The 19,970-nt window shown below is 36.0% G+C and overlaps 1 protein-coding gene across 2 annotated transcripts in view; it reads right to left on the bottom strand.

Annotated features, from left to right (window-relative positions):
* Positions 1 to 19,970, bottom strand: part of LOC114650607 (F-BAR and double SH3 domains protein 2-like) — a 280,162-nt gene that overhangs the window by 97,405 nt on the left and 162,787 nt on the right. For both annotated transcript variants that reach the window (XM_028800358.2, XM_028800359.2), the window contains exons 4-5: positions 11,468 to 11,538; positions 7,545 to 7,689 (exon numbers count right to left, since the gene is read on the bottom strand). In XM_028800358.2, coding sequence (XP_028656191.1) covers positions 7,545 to 7,689; positions 11,468 to 11,538 — 216 coding nt within the window. The remainder of the gene's footprint in view (positions 1 to 7,544; positions 7,690 to 11,467; positions 11,539 to 19,970) is intronic.

Below are 19,970 nucleotides of genomic sequence, written 5' to 3'. Positions count from 1 at the left end.
CTGGATGGAATAATTTATTGCAGCAGTACTGTCTGTCAAGCATACCAACCACTAAATCCTGTCCTACCTTTTTCTTTCTCCACGTAAGCCATCACCACATAATAAGCGTCTGTAATAAATGTAAAATCAGCTGTAAGCTTAGAATGCCAATTCTACAAAATGCTTAAGGAACACTGAAAAATCTTCATTATATATGCTTAATTATTCCATTCATTTATCCACCCAGGGTCGTGCCTGTCCCAGAAAGAAAACAGCATGAAGAAGGAACAATCCCTGGACATGGCGCCCGTTCATTGCTACTGCTACGACACCATGTACACACATGCTTAGTTAGTAACGGTATACATTATTTAAATGAAATTAATTTATCTGTAAAATGTAATATACATACTTTAATGCATTTCATCATAAAAATGACATTAAATATACATCCTAGTATTCTAACAGCACACAGCTCCAAGAGGATACCTCTTGGAATTCTAAATCACCTTCGAAATCAGGGATCATCATCTGTAAATATGCGCTCTCTTCTATTGAACTGACTTACTTTATTGTCAATGTATAGTACAAAGAAATCTGCCTAAAATTTGTAAACAATATGCAATTAATTTTGGTGTATTTGATACAGCCCATGTCATCGATGTGAATCTAAAAAAAGAAAGGGAAACAACACAGAAACAATAGCACTGCTTTGACTCTGGGTGCCGCCCATTTGCAAAACTGAGCAGAAACGTGTGTACGCATGGTGTGAGGCTGCAGTGAAAATGTGTGTGGCTTTACACCAAGTTTAGTTTTTAGTGAGCATGGAAACAGGTGTGCACAACACTTCTATGCGTATGCACCATTTAAACATGGGGCCCCCTTGGGAGACAACTGGCCTTAGTGGAGAAGTTCAAGTTTCTAATGATCCTGTTATAAACAAGTCATGCCATTTCTCTTAGGATAACTTGACAGTACCAGCACTGAAGTAGATAAAATTTACCTCATGAAATCTCATGAAAAACAAAAACTCCCAATATGATATGATACTTCAGCAAACTCATCGACTAAAAGTATTGGATTTGGACTGGGCAAAGAAAATAGTGACAGACAATACTGAACACAAATCTGATGTATTTTTAGAAAATATTTTCTTGTTTCGAATGAATGACTTAATTTTAGTTTCAGAAAACTTTATAGTACCGAGGCTAGCAATACTGTAGCAACTCATATTTAAGTTTTACATTTCGTCAGCCAAAGAAATGTCAATTGTTTCTCCAAGGAAAAGTTAAACATTTGCTTCTACTTCAACTTGGCTACAACAGCTGGTTTGTCCAGCACAAATATATAAGTGCAAAAGAGGTAATCTTCTAAAAAGATTCACAGATTCACTTACACTAGTACCCTTTTTTAAACTAAAGCAACTAAAGCATTTAATGAAATAACCTTTGCCTAAACTTCAATGCACCATTCACTTGAATTTTTTGCATATTTTAGATCATGACTATTTCCTCTGCTGGCTGAAATATTTCTATTTCTAGTAACAGCCAAGTGTCTGTATTAAAAAAAATAAATAAATAAATAAAAAAATAAAATAAAATAAAGTAGCTGAAACCTATTTTATGCTGCTAAGCACTCTGACAGAAATATATACAGTGGTTTAAAATGTCAATTAGACATGTACAGAAAATGTTCTTTTGCAGCATTTTCTTTTAATCTGGCATCTACCTTTTTTATGGATATGTAATCCTCTTTATTACTGTGAATGTTTTATCACATTGCTGTGATATCACTATTTTTAAAACATTCCTGATACAGATCTTTATAATAAATGAAAAGATTTATAAAAACAAATTTTTAACAAAGTGACCCAATCAATAGTTTTATCTTATTTTCCAGTCTTCTCTAATTTACCCAAGTCTGTAGAGCTGAAAAGGGGTGGTGAAACAAACTTCACATGCTCCCCAGAGTATTTACTATAATTAAACTCTGTATTTTAACCAGTACATAACAAGAAATGGCCTAGGTTTTAAGTTGTATTAAAATGTATGCATATAAGAAAAAAAAAAAACAATGTTAGTTGCATTAGCATAGACTGCTAAAATCACTTGCTTTATTTCTGTTCTGTGCATACTTTTGAAACAGGAGTTAAATTTGATTCTGTCCTCATTTGCCTAATTCTCAAACTGCACTTTCATACCTGATCTTTGCCGTGCTATTTGAACTGTTCTCCCTTAAGCCATTCTTTGTGTTTTGTATTACAGTCAAGTGACACAAAAAGTACATATTTGAGAGCTGGCAACAGTGATAAAGATGAAATAAAATCGGTCACTAGCTATGGCTGACTGTATTGAGTGCGGGAGGGGCTCTTTCTGTCCCAGGGTTTCCTTAGGCTTGTGTACGTTTTCATAGTGTCTGCTTCAGCTTTTGCTTTGACTCTCAAAATTCCATGTGTTTTTTGTTCTTTTGAATGTTCAGGTTCTTTCTATTACTATTTTTGAAGGATTAAGTAGTTTATATTAGTTGAATCTCTGATAGTGTTTAGTTACCAAAGATCTGAAAAGACTGACTTTGGACAGCGTATTTTGATCCAAATATTCCATGACTGTTTAAGCTTCCCACCACTATACTCTCCTCTAGGTATCTACAGCCTGTTTTTGTATTTTACTTAAATATATGTTGTTTTTATCCAAATTTGGCATATATATGTATATGGGTTGTGTGACAGAAGGCTAGGGCCATTTCCCGGCCAGGATGCCTCCATAATTTAAGGACTGGTGCAGCGAACATACACAGGACACTACCTCCCCCGAAGCATTAGATGGCACCCCCACCAACCGAGGTTGCAGTGGTGTCCCAGATTTCCACAGGATTTTATGCGAGTTGGACGCCACCAGTGACTGCTGCAGGAATGGCAGAGGCCTAATGCGTTGGGCTTCCACCATACCCGGGAGTACTTCCAGATCATGCTGATGGGCTACCTGATGTACTCCCAGGTGCAGCATAAAAGGGACCACCTCACTTCATTCAGGGATCTAGAGTTGGTAGGGAGAAGACAAGGCTTGCTGGAGGAGGAGTGGAGGCTGAAGGAGACCGAGAGAGGAAGTGCTGTGAACTGTAAATATTGTGCTTTACTGTACTGTGCATTGGTGGAAAATGATTTGGGAAGTGTTTCCCACTGAATAAAGTCCATGTCTGTTGGTGAACTTGTGTTAGGTGTCTGTCTGTGTTGGGTTTGGGGAGCTGGTGTGCAGCAGTCACAGAATAAGAAAGTATATGTAAAATCATCTCTCTATTATAATAAAAAAAATCTTGGGATGAAAGACAAGACTTGACTTTCTCAGAGAGACACTTTCACGTCACGCAAGACGAGACTTTGTGCCAAGAGATTTAACCACAGCCGGGGCCGGAAATAAAAGACAGAGTAGATGACAAAGTAGAACGTTGTAAAGAATTCAAAAACGTTGCCGCGATACACATGCAAAGCAGGTGACAGATAATGGAATTACGAAAATTTGAAAGTCTCAAAAAAATGATAGTAAAGATCGCATTAGCGCAAACAAAAATGGAAATTATTACTCTGAAATAACAGAACAGTGAAAAGAGATTGAATATATTGTTCGGATTTAAACTTTAAGCTGGAAACTTGTAGATCGTCTAATTCATGTTGCCATCAGGGAAAAGTAGTGTTTCTTCCCAATGAAGAGGTGTATCTGTGACAATTAAAAGATTTATTGTTTGGTGAAAGTGAAATCCCGCGAGAGAAAATTTATGCAAAGAGATTTGGAAAAGTCCTGCCCACATCTAAAACATTTACAACCACGCACAGAATTCAATCATTTCTCATTTGTGTGAATGCTATTGTCAGAAACAGTTTGTGTAGAGAGAAAGAAACTATTCACTCACGGGCAGTTATACGTTGTGTTGTCACAATGTAATTCCAAACACGGAATCAAAATTCAATGCGATATTGACGAAAAGATAAAAGTGAAAAGAGATTGAATATATGGACGTAGGTGATATGAGAGAAGTATGCAGATATTGTTTGGCTTCAAACTTTAAGTAGGAGACTTATAGATCGTCTAATTCGTGTTTCCATCAGGGAAAAGTAGTGTTTCTTCCCAACGAAGAGGCGCATCAGCAAGAATTAAAAGATTTGTTGTTTGGTGAAAGTGAAATCCACACACGCGAGCGGCAGAGACGCGATGTGGCTGGCGCGCCCATGATCTACTCACTTCTCATTCGTGTGAATGCTATTGTCAGACACAGTTCCTGCTCTCTCAGCTCCAAGCAGGGTCGGAAATAAAAGACAAAGAGTAGAAGACAAAGTAGAATGTCTTAAAGAGGTTCAAATACATTGGTGCAATACACATGCAGAGCAAGGTTAGAGATTATGAAAGTACTCTGCCAGTGGCAGAGACGTGAAGTTGCTGGCGCGTAGTGCAGGCAGGGAAGTTGGCAAACAAATCGAGTACAGGGGAAGCCCCCTAGTCTTGAATAAAACGGAAATGTAAAAATCTTTTATCAAAGAAATTTTAGATTTTGCTGTCACTTTAAAATTATTAAAGTAACCCATTCACTAAGAAAGATTTAGAATGCATCCCCCTCCTACCTGTGACCTGCAGATTATAAAGACAAGTGTCTGCTGCTTAGTCTGAAAAACACGAGATTTAAAGCATACTGCAGCTTGTTAGTGAAAATAGGCAAAAAGATGTATAATAACCCACTGCATACTAATCTTTATGTCTAACAAAAGTATTAAATACTTGACCATGCATTCAAATTGCTAAAAATAATCAAGCACTATTTAACACTGATTTGCTGGGAATTCCTTTTTACTAATTTAACTCCATTCATTCTGGTATAGCACTATGCATGAAGTACAAGCTCATAGCACAGATACATAAATACAGCTGTAATATGGTAGCAACAAAGTACAAATCCTTAAAACATTTACAAACATAAACAGACATATCAAAGTAAAGAAACCACAAAACAGAAATAAGCCTTAATGGTAAATTGTAGACTATTATAAACATGTTCATATAACAACTGAAATAGACAATTGGCAACATAGGAAAAGACGACTAAATTCAAACTAAAGCCATTCCTGGGGAAAATAAGCCTCTGAAGGTCACAAAGTCACAGTTTGCCTAGCTAGGCCAGCTGGCTTACCTTCCCTTCTCCTCCCATGCATTCTAAGATCTCATAAGCACACCCAGAAGTTCTGATTTTTTAATTAAATTTATGCACACAAGAAACACTAAGACCTAAATATTAATAAATACTAATAGATTCTTGATAAAGTAATTTTTAATTTGCACTAACATTCAATAGTGGCATAGAGGGAACACTGTCTTGCAGGTTTTAGATCCCACTTTGATTTATAGCTACTGCAACATAATTTAGTCAAATAATCAGTAGCATTTGCCCTCATTTTTCACTGTAGAATCTATATAATTCTTGTATATGTCTTAATTGCAACAGGGATGGTGCTAGATATCAACTTGTGATCTATAATAACCAATTAAGTTAAGAGAGGAGGAAAAGAACTTATCACCCTACATTAACAGCAGCAATGAGCAACACGATTTCTTCCATTTTCTATATTTACTTCATCTATACTTGCATACTGAAAGTGCTAAAGAAATTTACACATTCCCAGTGCATCTGTGAAAATATATGACAACACTGTAGCCAAAAATACTGCCTCCCTTAGTGATGTTGAAGTCATGGTAATAATGTTACAGTACATGTTTCAAAACACTTTGAAAAAACTGTAAAGGTATTCAAAACAATTCACCAGAGATCACAATTTTTTTTTCATATCCACCATTCTGAATGTGTAAATAAGGTATATTTAATTAGAAGCAGTTTATTAAGGCATAATGTTGGAGGATAGCAGGCACACACTGTTCGCCCAGTAAGGTCCTCTGACTCTGGTAATCTTGTTGTGCCCCACACTAACCTGCACTCTTGGGTGACAGGGTCTTCAGCTGTATAGTGCCCAAACTTTGGAATGACCTCCCAAAATTAATTTGATTAGCGGACTCAATTCATTCTTTAAAAAAAAAAAAAAAAACAACTTAAAACTGATCTGTTCAGTAACATAGCATCCTGTCGCTCCTTTCAGTTTACTTCTCTGTCGAGATGTTCAAGATAATTTGTGTGTTATATCACAAATATTATTTGTTCAGGCATTTCTTTTAGTATCAAATTTAGTATTTTACTCATTTATATTTTCCTTTGTTCTGTTTAATGCTTTGCATATCTAGTATTTATCTGTTTAGTGTTCTATGCAGAAAATATTTCTATCCAATGTTACATAAACCCTGCTGTTCTTTCTGAGACTCTGTGAAGCACCTTGAGCATGGGAAACGTGCTTTATAAATAAAATGTATTATTATTATTACCACTACTACTACTACTACTTGAAAAACAATACTTCTCATATACCCGATGTAAATACAGTACTGAAAGCATAGCAAGGTATATTTCTAAGGTATCTTAGGTAACTACGGCTTGTTATATATTAAACTTTAAGGCAAGGTGAACTTTATCATTCTTGAATAGGGAAAATCAAATGGTAATTTATTTTAAAACTGGATAGCAAAAAACAACAAAGCAAATTGAGCTAATTGCTGAAAGTTCAAATGGTGTCTTGTATTCTCTTTTAATTCTTCCCCGTATTCAGAGATAAGCATGCACATTTCCAAAATTTTAAAGGCTCTTCTTTCTCAAACACACATTTTCATTTTGAAATAACTATTAGGTTTTTTGTTTTTACTGCTCACAGCTAACGTTTATGCTACTAGAAACATTAAATATCAAATTTATAATTAAATTAACATATAATTGAAAAAGTAAATAATCAAATCTAAAACCAAAAAATTGGATAATGCATGTTCAAAGAAAGTATGGAAGAATAGCTCCTGTTATGCATCACTTTTTTATCAGTGTCTGCCCTCCACAATTCTCCAGGATAATCTGCTTTAGTAGATGGAAAGTATATTTGAAAACTGCTTTTGCCAGTATAATTATTATAAGCCTAACAATCTACTTTGAAAAACTACTAACAAGTAACTGCATACCTGAGTGATTACTTCACAAATGGACACAAAAAGACACAGCTTTATACATTTTTAATGTTGTGATTTAGTGTTATGTTTATTCATAATATGTATTACAAAGTAGAAAGGCAAAAAAAAACTTTTCCTGACTTTACATAATATGTTGAAATTCAAAGTGAAAGAGTCTGAATCAGGTTTCTGTTGATTAAACTGAAAATCTATGAAGTCTGTGATTTAAGACTGATGTCTGGTTGCTAGGTTGTGTGACAGAAAAACTCAGTGTTGAAGATCTGGCATGCTAAATCTAATTTCATGTCAAGTAAAAATACAATATCCTAAAATAATACTATTCTTATGTAGTAAAACATTAGAATAAATCAAGAAAGCAGGAATATTTTTAAATTTTCCTAATAATATGTAAGAGATGAAAGTAGACTAAGGTCAGCCTAAGAATTCTCTAACCTAATTCTGAGAAAGAGAAAATGTGTACTGTACCTTTTTTAGGTGCTGTTCCTTTAAAAGTTTCACAGTCTTGGCTGGTTCAGAGATCTGGTTTTTGTAGTTTTCACAAATATTAATGCGAGACTGAGTCACTTGGACAGTACCATCTAAAAATGACTTCCACACTGTGTACACATTCCTAAATAAAAAAAACACAGATGAAGGCAACAAAAGTTATATACAGTATATTACTTTCTGCATAGTAACACATACTGTAACACTAGAAAAAGAACACAGCTGCAGGTATTTAAAAGTTGAGAGGGAAGGAGGTGTGGTATTTGCTTCTGATATCTGCTGAAGTCTAGGTTTTCTGTTGTTAACCCAATATCCACATGGTAACCCTTATAAATATTTAGAAGTCCAAATTAGTCAGGTTTTTTTTTTTTTTTTTTTATTTCCGCAGGACACCAGTGATGTTATTAAAGTTATGATCACTAATCATAGCGCTGGAGAGTGGCGACATGTTTCATGTTGATAAGCACATGCAAGTAAGAATTTATAAAGATTATACATAGGTATTTCTAAATATTACAATCTCTACACCTCTAACAGCAGGCTTACTGTACAGTATATATACAAATATGCAAATGTACACACAAATATTGATATGCAATATACATATATACACATAAACATACATTACAGACATCAACACTAGAGCACTTGCATGTTTGTAAACAATACATGTTAAAAAAAAGTCTGAAATATATAATAATAAAGCATTTCATTAATATTAAAAGGCACAGAGGAGGGGCCAAAAAAGGGAAAATGTAAAACACAAAAGAATGATAAAATCAAAAGATATCCCTAGCAGGGACACTGGACTCAGTCTGTCTTAGGCCCCATTATAGCTGGTATTCCTCTATTTGTCCAACATCTAAATGCAACACAAAAGCGCCTTCTTCTCTTAAAAATGTATAATTGTCCTGATCACCAGTAAAAAATATTCTATATAAAAGGCAGAGGGCAAAGTGACTTGCAGGGTATTTTTCTTCATCTTGTGAAAGTTGTATTCATCACCCTATCCACATAAATAATAGCAAAGCAGGCTTTTTGAAAATATATTTGCATTTTTTAATTGATACATTTATTTAAGCACTTGCTATATGGAAGAAGATGATCTGCTGTGGTAACCCCTAATGGGAGCAGCCGAAAGAAGAAGAAGAAGATTTAAGCACTTGCTGCTTAAATTGAAAATGGTGCAGAACTGTAATGACAAGCAGAGTGTTATGCTACAGCCACTTATGTACCCACGGGTGTCTTCTTTCAAATAAATTATAAGTTTCGATATTCTTTGCTCTCTTTCATTAATAAAACATCCAATTTGCATGCATATATGTCAAGGCGAGTCAATGAGTGAATCTCCTTTTATCAAAGATCACATCTACATTGAGCCACTTAGAGTAAAGGCTCAATACTATTGAATAGCTGAGGTTCGGGGCTCCAATGATGTATAGTTGTCTATGATTAGACATTCATATTACATGTCACAGCTGTGTACATAAGGCAGAAAATGTATAGCATGTGTAACAGCTCATCTTTACAGGTCATTACGTACAAAGCTTGAATCATATTCTGACCACAGTTTTGATTCTATTGAGAATGATGCATTGGCTGAAGGACTTGATGCTACGCTTGATTTGTAAGTACTGCTTATAGTATAACTCTGAAATGTCACAATATGTAATTTTACAGCTCAAGCGTCACATGCCCATTTATCTTACTTGGATACTTTCTGAAGCACATTCTCCCTAGGTTAGTTATCTGAGCAGTGGTTTATCACTTTCAATGTACTGACAATGTTTTTTTCAGCATACCAAGTACCTTTACACTGTACCTGCACCGCTTGAGGTTTTAAGTGAGTCCCCATACCCCACGTCAATCTAATGTCATTGTATGACATTGCTCGCATTGCTGGGTCACATGCACACAAGGGAAAAAAAGCTGTTTCAGCTTGTGACTAGTTTAGGTTATAATCACTAAATGGATCGACAATGTGCCATATTTTTATGTAATTTACAATTACACTTGCTCCCACAGAAACGAGCGTGACAACAACATTGAAAAGTGGCCATGGAGGTTAAAATGAGCATTATCAGAAATGGTCTAAGCTCTTGTACAGCTTTGTCTATCCCTTCAGTGGTTGGGGGAGGGGAGACAGATTATATTGTGAACAAGTCTCATACTCTTGCTACCCAGTGATGGTCACCTACATCCCAAAAGTGGCAGAAGAACACTGGCTTATATGTATGTGTGGTGCGTGTGTGTGTGTAACTAGCTCTGGCACTCTATTATCCCCACCCTCATAACCCAGCACTGGAACAAGTTGGTATGAAAATATATGTACTTGGTTTTATTCCTAAGTAAAATTCAAGAAAAAAGCAAAAAAATCAATAAATAGATAAAAACACACTAAACTTCTGTGGGTCAGGTGCAATAGACAACAGGAGAAGATGGATGAATTGAAGCACAAAAACACTAATCTAGTGTACAAAATGTAAGGTTTCTCTGTGTCAAGTGGTAAACAGAAATTGTTTCAAGGACTGGCAGGAAAAATAAAGTTGAAAGCAAAGGTTTGGATGAGTACATAATTATACGTATATAGTTACTAATTCTTTGGTTATTGTATGTATTTTTTCCTAAAAAAAATAAAAATGTTTCCAAAAAGGAACACAATGTTTCCAAAAAAGAAGACTCCTTGTGCCAAGCACCATAACTTTGCAATGCTATGGTTTAGGATATCTAAATTTATTGTAGTACAATGGTAGCTGACAGATTAGGGTACCACAGAAAATTAATTTCAGGGTTATGCATCATACAATGTTTTTCTTATATATTGTAAAATCCAGATTTCAGACAGAAATCTCTAAAGGGGCAATTACTTGTGTTTTATTCAGTTGATATTGGTGTGAAATACTTTTCTTTAATAATCTGGAGTGTTGTACTAACTATAACTACTCTTGCAGCTCCTTCACTAGATAAGCAGAATAATAATCGCAGAATCCTGAGTATGTAATTTAGTTGCAATCATGCCAAAAACCTCTTAGGGCATAGGTTAAAGGTAATGAACAGATCATAAGGAAATCAAATTATCTGGTTCAAAACTATAGATAAGATGATTCACCTTTGGGAAAGAAACCAGATCCTATGTAAAATAATAACTGAATGAAACTGAATGTTTCAGAACAGGTTTAAATATGTAATGGAAAGTTTAAAGTCGGGGGGCCCAGTGGTGCAGACGGTAGCGCTGCTGCCTCACAGTTAGGTGACCCGGGTTCACTTATCAGGTCCTCCCTGTGTGAAGCTTGCATGTTCTCCCCGTGTCTGCGTGGGTTTCCTCCGGGTACTCCGGTTGCCTCCCATAGTCCAAAGACATGCAGGTTAGGTACATTGGCGATTCTAAATTGTGCTTGGTGTGTGTGTGTGTGTGTGTGCACGTGCCCTGCGGTGGGCTGGCCCCCTGCCCGGGGTTTGTTTTCTGCCTTGCGCCCTGTGTTGGCTGGGATTGGCTCCAGCAGACCCCCGTGACCCTGTAGTTAGGATATAGCGGGATGGATGGATGGAAGTTTAAAGTCTACTTTTTATAATGCTGGAATTCTGCAGGTCAAACTAATTTAATGTTTCTTTTTCTGTAGTGTCACTATATTTCAATGTAATTTACATATACAGAACTATGGTACAAACATTTACACATATTACACACATTACACAATGTACCACATTTCCAAAATAACATCTCAACTCATGGTCTATATAATAATTTGGTGGACGGACAGTAAATGATTTTTGGTCCAAAGTAGTGGAGAACCTAAAGTTACAGAGGGGGTGGTGGTAGAGAGCACTGAATAGACAGTTTAAAAAGAATAAGGATGGCAAAGTGAAGAGTTACACTTCTCTTAGAATGTTAAATATCTTACCTATAGTCTGGTCTGTCTTCTGTTTTCAGCCATTCTCTCTTTAGGTATTGACTTGCAAGTTTCTGTAGAGCCTATGTTTAAAATAAAGAATACATTTAAGAGAGTCTTATTCCAAAACAATATAAAAGTTTCATTATGGTCAGAAACCTATACAGCTAAGTCTTTGATATCAACTGTCCACTCATTTTCTACATCTGGTTATTCCAGTGTCTTACTAGATTACGGATAGGGGTAAAACATAAACCAGACCTGGGCAGCACATCATAAGATTTACTCGCACAAATACCCTTCTCCACTCAAACTGGGACAATTAAGAAATCAAACTTATACCTACATGAAACTTCAGAGGAAATCTGAGTACTGGAAGAAAACAAATCCGTACATAGGGAGAACACACAAACTTCCCATACAGTGTAAAAGGCCAGGATCTGATCCTAGAACTCTGGAGCAATGACACAGCAGGGCTAACCACCATGGATCAACCATTTGGTTACATTTATAATTTCTAAAAAGAAAATTTTACATTTAAGAAGTACTGAAAAGTTGAGGATCCTGTAAAATGCAAACAGTACATTTGTAATAACATGTTAAAATTTACAAAAAGCCAAAATGTCCAAAAAAGTTTCACATAACAGGGAATTGTCTTTACCATTATCAAACTGGTAAATGTAATTTAAATCACATCTCTCTATAATAAAAGGAAATCCTGGGACGAGACTTTCTCAGAGATAATTTCAACTCCCACAAGAGATAATTTCACGTCCCGTGAGACGAGACTTTTTGCCAAGAGATTTTGACAAATTCCGCCCTCCTCTCAAACATCTACAACCATGTCCACGGTCCAATCACTTCTCATTCATGTGAATGCTATTGTCAGACACAGTTCCTGTGCTTTCAAGCGGGGTCAGAAATAAAAGACAAAAGAGTAAAAGACAAAGTAGAACGTCATTACTCGGTGAAATAACGGAACTGTGAAAAGAGATCAAATATATGGACATAGGTGATATGATAGAAGTATGTAGATATTGTTTGGCTTTAAACTTTAAGTCGGAGACTTGTGGATCATCTAATTCGTGTTGCCATCAGAGAAAAGTAGTGTTTCTTCCCAATGAAGAGGTGTATCTGCGAGAATTAAAATATTTGTTGTTTGGTGAAAGTGAAATCCACATACGCGAGCGGCAGAGACAAGATGTTGCTGGCGCACCCACAGTCTACTCACTTCTCATTCGTGTGAATGCTAATGTCAGACACAGTTCCTGCACTCTGAGCTCCAAGTGGGGTCGGAAATAAAAAACAAAGAGTAGAAGACAAAGTAGAACGTCTTAAAGAGGTTCAAATAAGTTGGCGCGATACACATGCAGAGCAAGGTTAGAGATTATGAAAGTACTAAAATTTGAAAGTCTCAAAAAACTGATAGTAAAGATCGTATTAACGCTAACAAACGGAAATTATTACTCGGTGAAATAACGGAACAGCGAAAAGAGATTGAATATATGGACATAGGTGATATGACAGAAGTATCTATATATTGGCTTTAAACTTTAAGTAGGAGACTTGTAGATCGTCTAATTTGTGTTGCCATCAGGGAAAAGTAGTGTTTATTCCCCAATGAAGAGGCCTATCCTCAAGAATTAAAAGATTTGTTGTTTGGTGAAAGTGAAATACACATACACGAGCAGTAGAGATGCGAAGTGGCTGTCATGTAGCGCAGGCTGGGGGGTTGGTGAGCGAAGCCCCCTAGTACAAATAGAATGCAACAAAACTGGGTAACAGGTAAGAAGTACATAAATTTTAAATATGTGGGTTTTAAAATTAAACGTTTAGGAGTTTATACTACCTTAGACTTTTTATTCAAAATATGCAAAGCTTAAAAATGATTAATAAAGTTAACAAAATATTATGCTACAAGGTAAAAACTGCAAAATGTAAATATTGTGGTTTTAGGTGAAATCTCTAATGTGCAACTAGTGAGGTCATATTTTGTGTATTGTCCTTAACTCTGGTTATCACAAACAGTTATTCAAGAAGAGACAGTGCTTACTGTGAAATGCATCACAACTTTATATACAAATGGTAAAAGCAGTTTCCTAACAACAGTGTTTCCTGTACAATTTATTTGTAGCAAGAGGATCCATGGACAAAATCCAATAATCTTTTATTTCTTTCAGCAGGAACATATTACTACTGTTAACCCATCAGAAATTAATGTATATAATCTTAAATTGAATAAATATTAACTGCTACTCTTGTGAAGTCATCAAATATTTTTTTTTATTATTTATATAAAGTTCAGGCAGAAGGTCTTGCTACACAGCTGGTGTTGTATGAAGAGTTAATAGGTACAGCAAATTCAGCCACAGTCTGCACTTTTTTTGATTCTGCTGTGGTATGTAAAACATGAGACAGACAAGCTTCTCTTCTGTTTATGAGGTCTAAAACACACGCATTCCTTGTTGCTCATCACTGCATTATATATGCAGTGTACTTCCGGATGAGCGTTCATTGGTCGTCAGCTCTCACATGCACAGAGCCCACATCTATGTCTGGAGGAAGGAAAAAAAAATTCAAACTTGTTTGATTTTGTTGCGAATGAGTAGTGGACTAGTTGGAGTAAGTTGCTGGGCATGTCATATTATGTGAATAGCTTCACAGGAGTGTGCCACCAACTACCCTCAGACTCTGAAAATCACATTAAAAGTTGCATAAAGTAACATGGCCTTAACCGGTGAAACAAGCCAGACTGTATCTTCTTATCTGCAAACTTTTCTATGAACAAGTGGAAGTTTTGTTAGTAATTACTTGGGGAAGTAAGATTTTTGGCTGTTTACAATACAAGAAACACATTTTATTAAGATGTATTCTAAAAGATACAGTACATTATTTTTGAAGTGCACTATTAGAAAGGTAGAGTAACTATTAAACATTTCATTTTCACAAAGAACACATCAATAAAAAATTTAGTTCTAACCATTTGCACTCGGTTGATCATTCAAGATAAATGCACCTACTGTTTATGTATAGGTTTAAAAAAGATTTCTGTCCTCATTTCCATTAGCTTTCCAATCATACACTTCCTAAAATTTCCTCTTTTTTTTGAATGTAAGGCATAAGCTGTCCTGGATGCACTGCAGATCTATACCAGGACACACACATCCACTTTCACTTGCCATTCAAGACATATTGTAGGATTCCTTTATGACACCATAGTCCCTTAAATACTTTAAAGAAAAAAGGTACTCTGGCACAAAATAAGATGTGTTAGCAACACAGTAGATCAGCCAAATCATTAAAGTTCAACATAGTCAGAACTCAAATTTGAGCAGAAAATTGTCAGATTAAGTTTAACAAAAAATGTAATGGTATACCAATAATATAGGAGATGAAAACATAAATATACTGTTCAAAAAATTAAAGGAACACTTTTCAATCAAAATATAGCATTAAGTCAATGAAACATCTGGGATATTGATCTGGTCAGTTAAGTAACACAGGGTGTTGTTAATCAGTTTCAGCTGATTTGGTGTTAATGAAATTAACAACAGGTGTACTTAGAGGGGCAACAATGAGATGACCCCCAAAACAGGAATGGTTTAACAGGTGGAGGCCAATGACATTTTCCCCTCCTCGTCTTTTCTGACTGTTTTTTTTTTTTTTTTTTTTTTTTAACACTAGTTTTTCATTTGGCTACGGCCAATGTCACTACTGGTAACAAGAGGCGATACCTGGACCCTACAGAGGTTGCACAGGTAGTCCAACTTCTCCAGGATGGCACGTCAATACATGCCATTACCAGAAGGTTTGCTGTGTCTCCCAGCACAGTCTCAAGGGCATGGAGGAGATTCCAGGAGACAGGCTGTTACTCTAGGAGAGCTGGACAGGGCCATAGACGGTCCTTAACACATCAGCAGGACCGGTATCTGCTCCTTTGGGCAAGGAGGAACAGGATCAGCACTGCCAGAGCCCTACAAAATGACCTCCAGCAGGTCACTGGTGTGAATGTCTCTGACCAAACAATCAGAAACAGACTTCATGAGGGTGGACTGAGGGCCCGACGTCCTCTAGTGGGCCCTGTGCTTAATGCCCAGCACCGTGGAGCTTGATTGGCATTTGCCAGAATAACAGAATTGGCAGGTCCACCATTGGCACCCTGTGCTTTTCACAGATGAGATCTGGTTCACCCTGAGCACATGTGACAGACGTGAAAGGGTCTGGAGAAGCTGTGGAGAACGTTATGCTGCCTGTAACATCGTTCAGCATGACCGGTTTGGTGGTGGGTCAGTGATGGTCTGGGAAGGCATATCCATGGAGAAGCGCACAGACCTCTACAGGCTAGACAACAGCACCTTGACTGCCATTAGGTATTTGGATGAAATCCTTGGACCCATTGTCAGACCCTATGATGATGAAGGAATTGATACGATTGCCTGGCCCCCACGCTTGCCTGACCTAAATCCAATAGAACACCTCTTCACCTCAGGCTGCCCAGGAGCTCAGTGATGTCCTGGTCCAGATCTGTGAGGAGATTCCCCCAGGGCACCATCAGTCGTCTCATTATGAGCATGCCCCGATGTTGTCAGGCATTCGTACAAGCATGTGGGGGCCATACAAAATACTGAGTATGATTTTGAATTGCTGCAATGAAATTTCAACAAAATGGACTAGCCTGCCGCATCATTTTTTCACTTTGATTTTCGGGAAGTCTTTGAATTCAGCCTTCTGTAGACTGATAATTTTCATTTCCATCAAATGATGTGGCACCCTTTTGTTCCTAACACATTACCCAGTCCATATCAGTATAGCTATCCAGCATGATTTTTTCCCCATTGAGATCTGATGTATTTTCAAAGTGTTCCTTTAATTTTTTTGAGCAGTTTATTTATGTGCAAATGAATCCTTGAAGCTAGAAAGTATGGCTTTCCGTATAAGGATGACATGGAAGCCTTAGATGACCTATCTTTTAACAAGATATGAAAGTGAAAGGTTAACAATTTTATTAAATTATATAGCCTGCTGTGTAAACATTTAACCTACAGTATATACTCCAGTAGTGGGATTATACTGTATCATTGTAATAGTGGAGTATATACTGTAGATTAAGTGGAATTATATCATTATTGTGAGACAACAATATCTAATACCACATTCAGTTTTGGTCTTCCTATTGCATGATATACAAAATTGAACCTCAGAAACTCGAGACAAATGCTCAGAGTTGAACGTTCTCAGTTCAGTTGAAGAAAGCAAAGAGTGATGTGCAAAATGTTTGAAATTATTAAGGAAATGAGTATAGTGGATTTTGAAAAAATGTCAATGAGCAAAGACAGTTAAGAATAGATCCTTATGTCAACCTAAAGTATATTAAGCTGTAGCCTTTTCTTTTTGTTATTTTCTTATTTGAGTTGTTTTTTCAGCTTTTAAAATTTAACCTAAGAGTCTGCTCATTACATCCGTCTTAAAGGCACATTTCTAACCATGTAAAAGGATTTTTTTTTTTTTTTTTTAACTTTTTGTCCCAACCAATCCTCTACAGAATTTACATACAGCAACTCCACTTCCGTATATAAAAGTTCCTTGCACTTGTGTTAGCTCACTTACTGTATTGGAGTCAGACATTAGCTAATTTATAACACTTTTATAGTGCCTCAGAGAAGATAGCAGCAAAACTCTATTGCACACACACACATCTCTAAACAAAATACTGTTTTAAGCAGGTATATCTAAAAAACAATCACTCATTTTAGTTTTTAACAGGATGTTCCTTTGGAAAGGGGATACAAACAAACAGAGAATTTATGAACCACTCCAACCCAGATAATTAAGCACTTTCACTAAGAGAAGGTACAGTTACTATGATATCAGTTTATACAGCAGATTACATTAATTGAATTAACTACAGCCATATTATTTTAGAGGTCTTATGGGGGACCCAGATTACTTTTGTGGCATCTCTTCTCTACTTGTATTAATTTAATCTCATATATGCATTTCCCTAATTGGCCATTCTAAGGCACCTTCTTATTACAACATGTTTCATAATTCCAATTTATGGCATGATTGTTTGCACAATGGTTTATTTAATATACAGTAATTACTAATGTTATCTTAAACTGTATGGACTCCGTCAACCTTGCCTGCATATCTGTAGAATCAAATTAGTGCAGGTTCACAGCATTGTAACAAGTTGAAAGATGAACAAAATTACAAATTACTAATATAAATACATAACATTTATAAATTATTAATTATATGATGAACACACATATGAACATAGATTTATTTAAACACACAAAAAGAAAAAGAAGATCCAAAAACATTGTTGAACTATGGACAATTGACAACAGAGGAGAGGGGAAAAAAAAAACTCCACTCAGTGGCTTCCCTGGAAAAAAGTTAACCTCTGAATGGGTCAAAAGTCAGTTATAGCAAACAAGTCAGTCACTGTAATGAATACTTAGGTCAAGTGGCCACTCACGCATTCTGGGCATTATAAAATAAAGTCAGTGCTGAGCTGTCTAATAGGACAACAGATTCTTTTTATTCTTTGATTTAAAGGCTTCTTATATTTTTATGTAAATGACTAACTGAGATGCAATAAGCATAGCTTATCAGCAGCTCTGATCAGGGTATGCTTCAATAAACTATGAATCTTCAGTATAGATTTAAAAACTTAGACCGAATGGGCATCTCTTATATATAAGCAGGCAGATCACACCACAGGTTTGAAGCCCAAGAGATAAAAAAAAAAAAGTTTGAACTCCTACTGTAATTTTGTTAATCCTTACATTCTTTAGCAGATCTTGAGATTTTAATACCCGCACTGGTTTGTATCTAAAGATAAGATCACATAAGTAAGACGGTCCTTGGGCTTAAGGATTTTTACATAAAGAGGAGGACTTTGAAATACTCTCCCTGCAGAGTAAAGATTTAAGAATAGGAGTTACAGGGTCATACTTTTTATTTTTTATAATAGCTAGGGGGCTCTGCCCCCTGCTCGCTTCACTCGCCAACTCCTGGGGGTGGGAGCTGGGTGCCAGCAATCTCACGGCTCAACCACTCAAAGTGCGTTGAGGCACCCCTCCAAAAGAAAAAGCGATTGTATTTAACACTAGAATTACCAGAACCTACGAAAAAACTCGTAGATCCGTCCCACCTTAAATTGCTTCACACTTCTCCATCGGCGTCTTTTGTCCTGTAAATGTGTTGATAAGCAGCAAGCAGTCTACTATCACATCCCCCATTGCCGCACAGTTTTCTCAGCTCAAATCTGTTTACCTGCGTGTCAGTTACTTGGAGTTATATAGAGTGAGAAGTCAAGCAAAATGACACCTTTTATAAATACTATATCGTTATTTGGAACAAATGCATTTTGTGTGTGTTCCGTGTCTACAACGATCTATTTAAACACATCGTTAAAACAGAAACATTTTTCATGTTTTAGTAATAATTGACAAAATGTAGACATGACGTTTATAATGTGTGAAGCCTAAAGTCCAAATATCAAAGAAACACTTTCACAAAAGGTACAAATATAACAGAACAAATGCGCTCAGTCAGTCTGTAACAGCCGGTGTAAATGTGTGATACTTATAAAGGTTAGCTTTGTTTTGGGTTTTTTTTTTTAATTCAGTTTCATTCTCTGTCGCATTCACGATTGGTAATTCTAGTGTTAAAGAGATGGTATATAGTAGAGTATGCATGGCGCGGAGGAAGACTGTTTGGTCCTTAGTTATTATAGACAGAAAATCAGGTACTTGAGTATTTCACTATAACTGTCTATTTTAAATACCAATGAATAATAAAACAATAGTAAAAAGTAAAAATAAAAAAGTAAAACTCAATAAAAAGTAAATAAAAATTAAATTACATTAATGCCTCATCAAAAACAATATTATGAATTACTTTATCCTCTAACTTATATTCTATAAATGTTGCTTTTTTGCTTTTCTGTTTGCATATTGTTTGGAATATTTCTCTCTTTCTGGTTTATTGGACGATTCACTTTGTTCTTGATTTTTACTATATGCTGATCTTTTTTGTTCACTTTCTTTTTTTCGACATTCACTATCAACTTGTCGCTGTTTTCTATCGCAATCTAAAACTCGAAGTTCTTGAAGAGATAATTTGCTTCTCTGCTTTGCAATCATAACTGACTGCATTGAAGGGAGAGTTATTGGTATTCAGACTGTTGTGAGGTGGTGCAGAGAGAGGATGTGTGTAGTAGGAATAATGATTGGGACAGCGGTGTGGAAGGGAGTGGTCAAGTCTGAATAATGCGGACACGACAAATCTTCATCATAACAAAGATTCATGCAGCAGCATTCTGAAGCAACTATAAGCTCCAAGTAGAACTGTTTGAACAGCCTGTAAATAACACATTACAGAAGTCAGTCCTACCAGAAATAAATGCATAAATTCATTTCTTAGTATTCTCCATATTCAGAAACTATCTTAAATTTACAATTATTCTTAAATCTGGAAGAAAAAGGTTTAAAGAGTTTTGCAA

Source organism: Erpetoichthys calabaricus, chromosome 4 (genome assembly GCF_900747795.2).
Source record: "Erpetoichthys calabaricus chromosome 4, fErpCal1.3, whole genome shotgun sequence".
Classification (NCBI taxonomy): Eukaryota; Metazoa; Chordata; class Cladistia; order Polypteriformes; family Polypteridae; genus Erpetoichthys; species Erpetoichthys calabaricus.
This window is presented reverse-complemented; position numbering and strand designations above follow the sequence as displayed.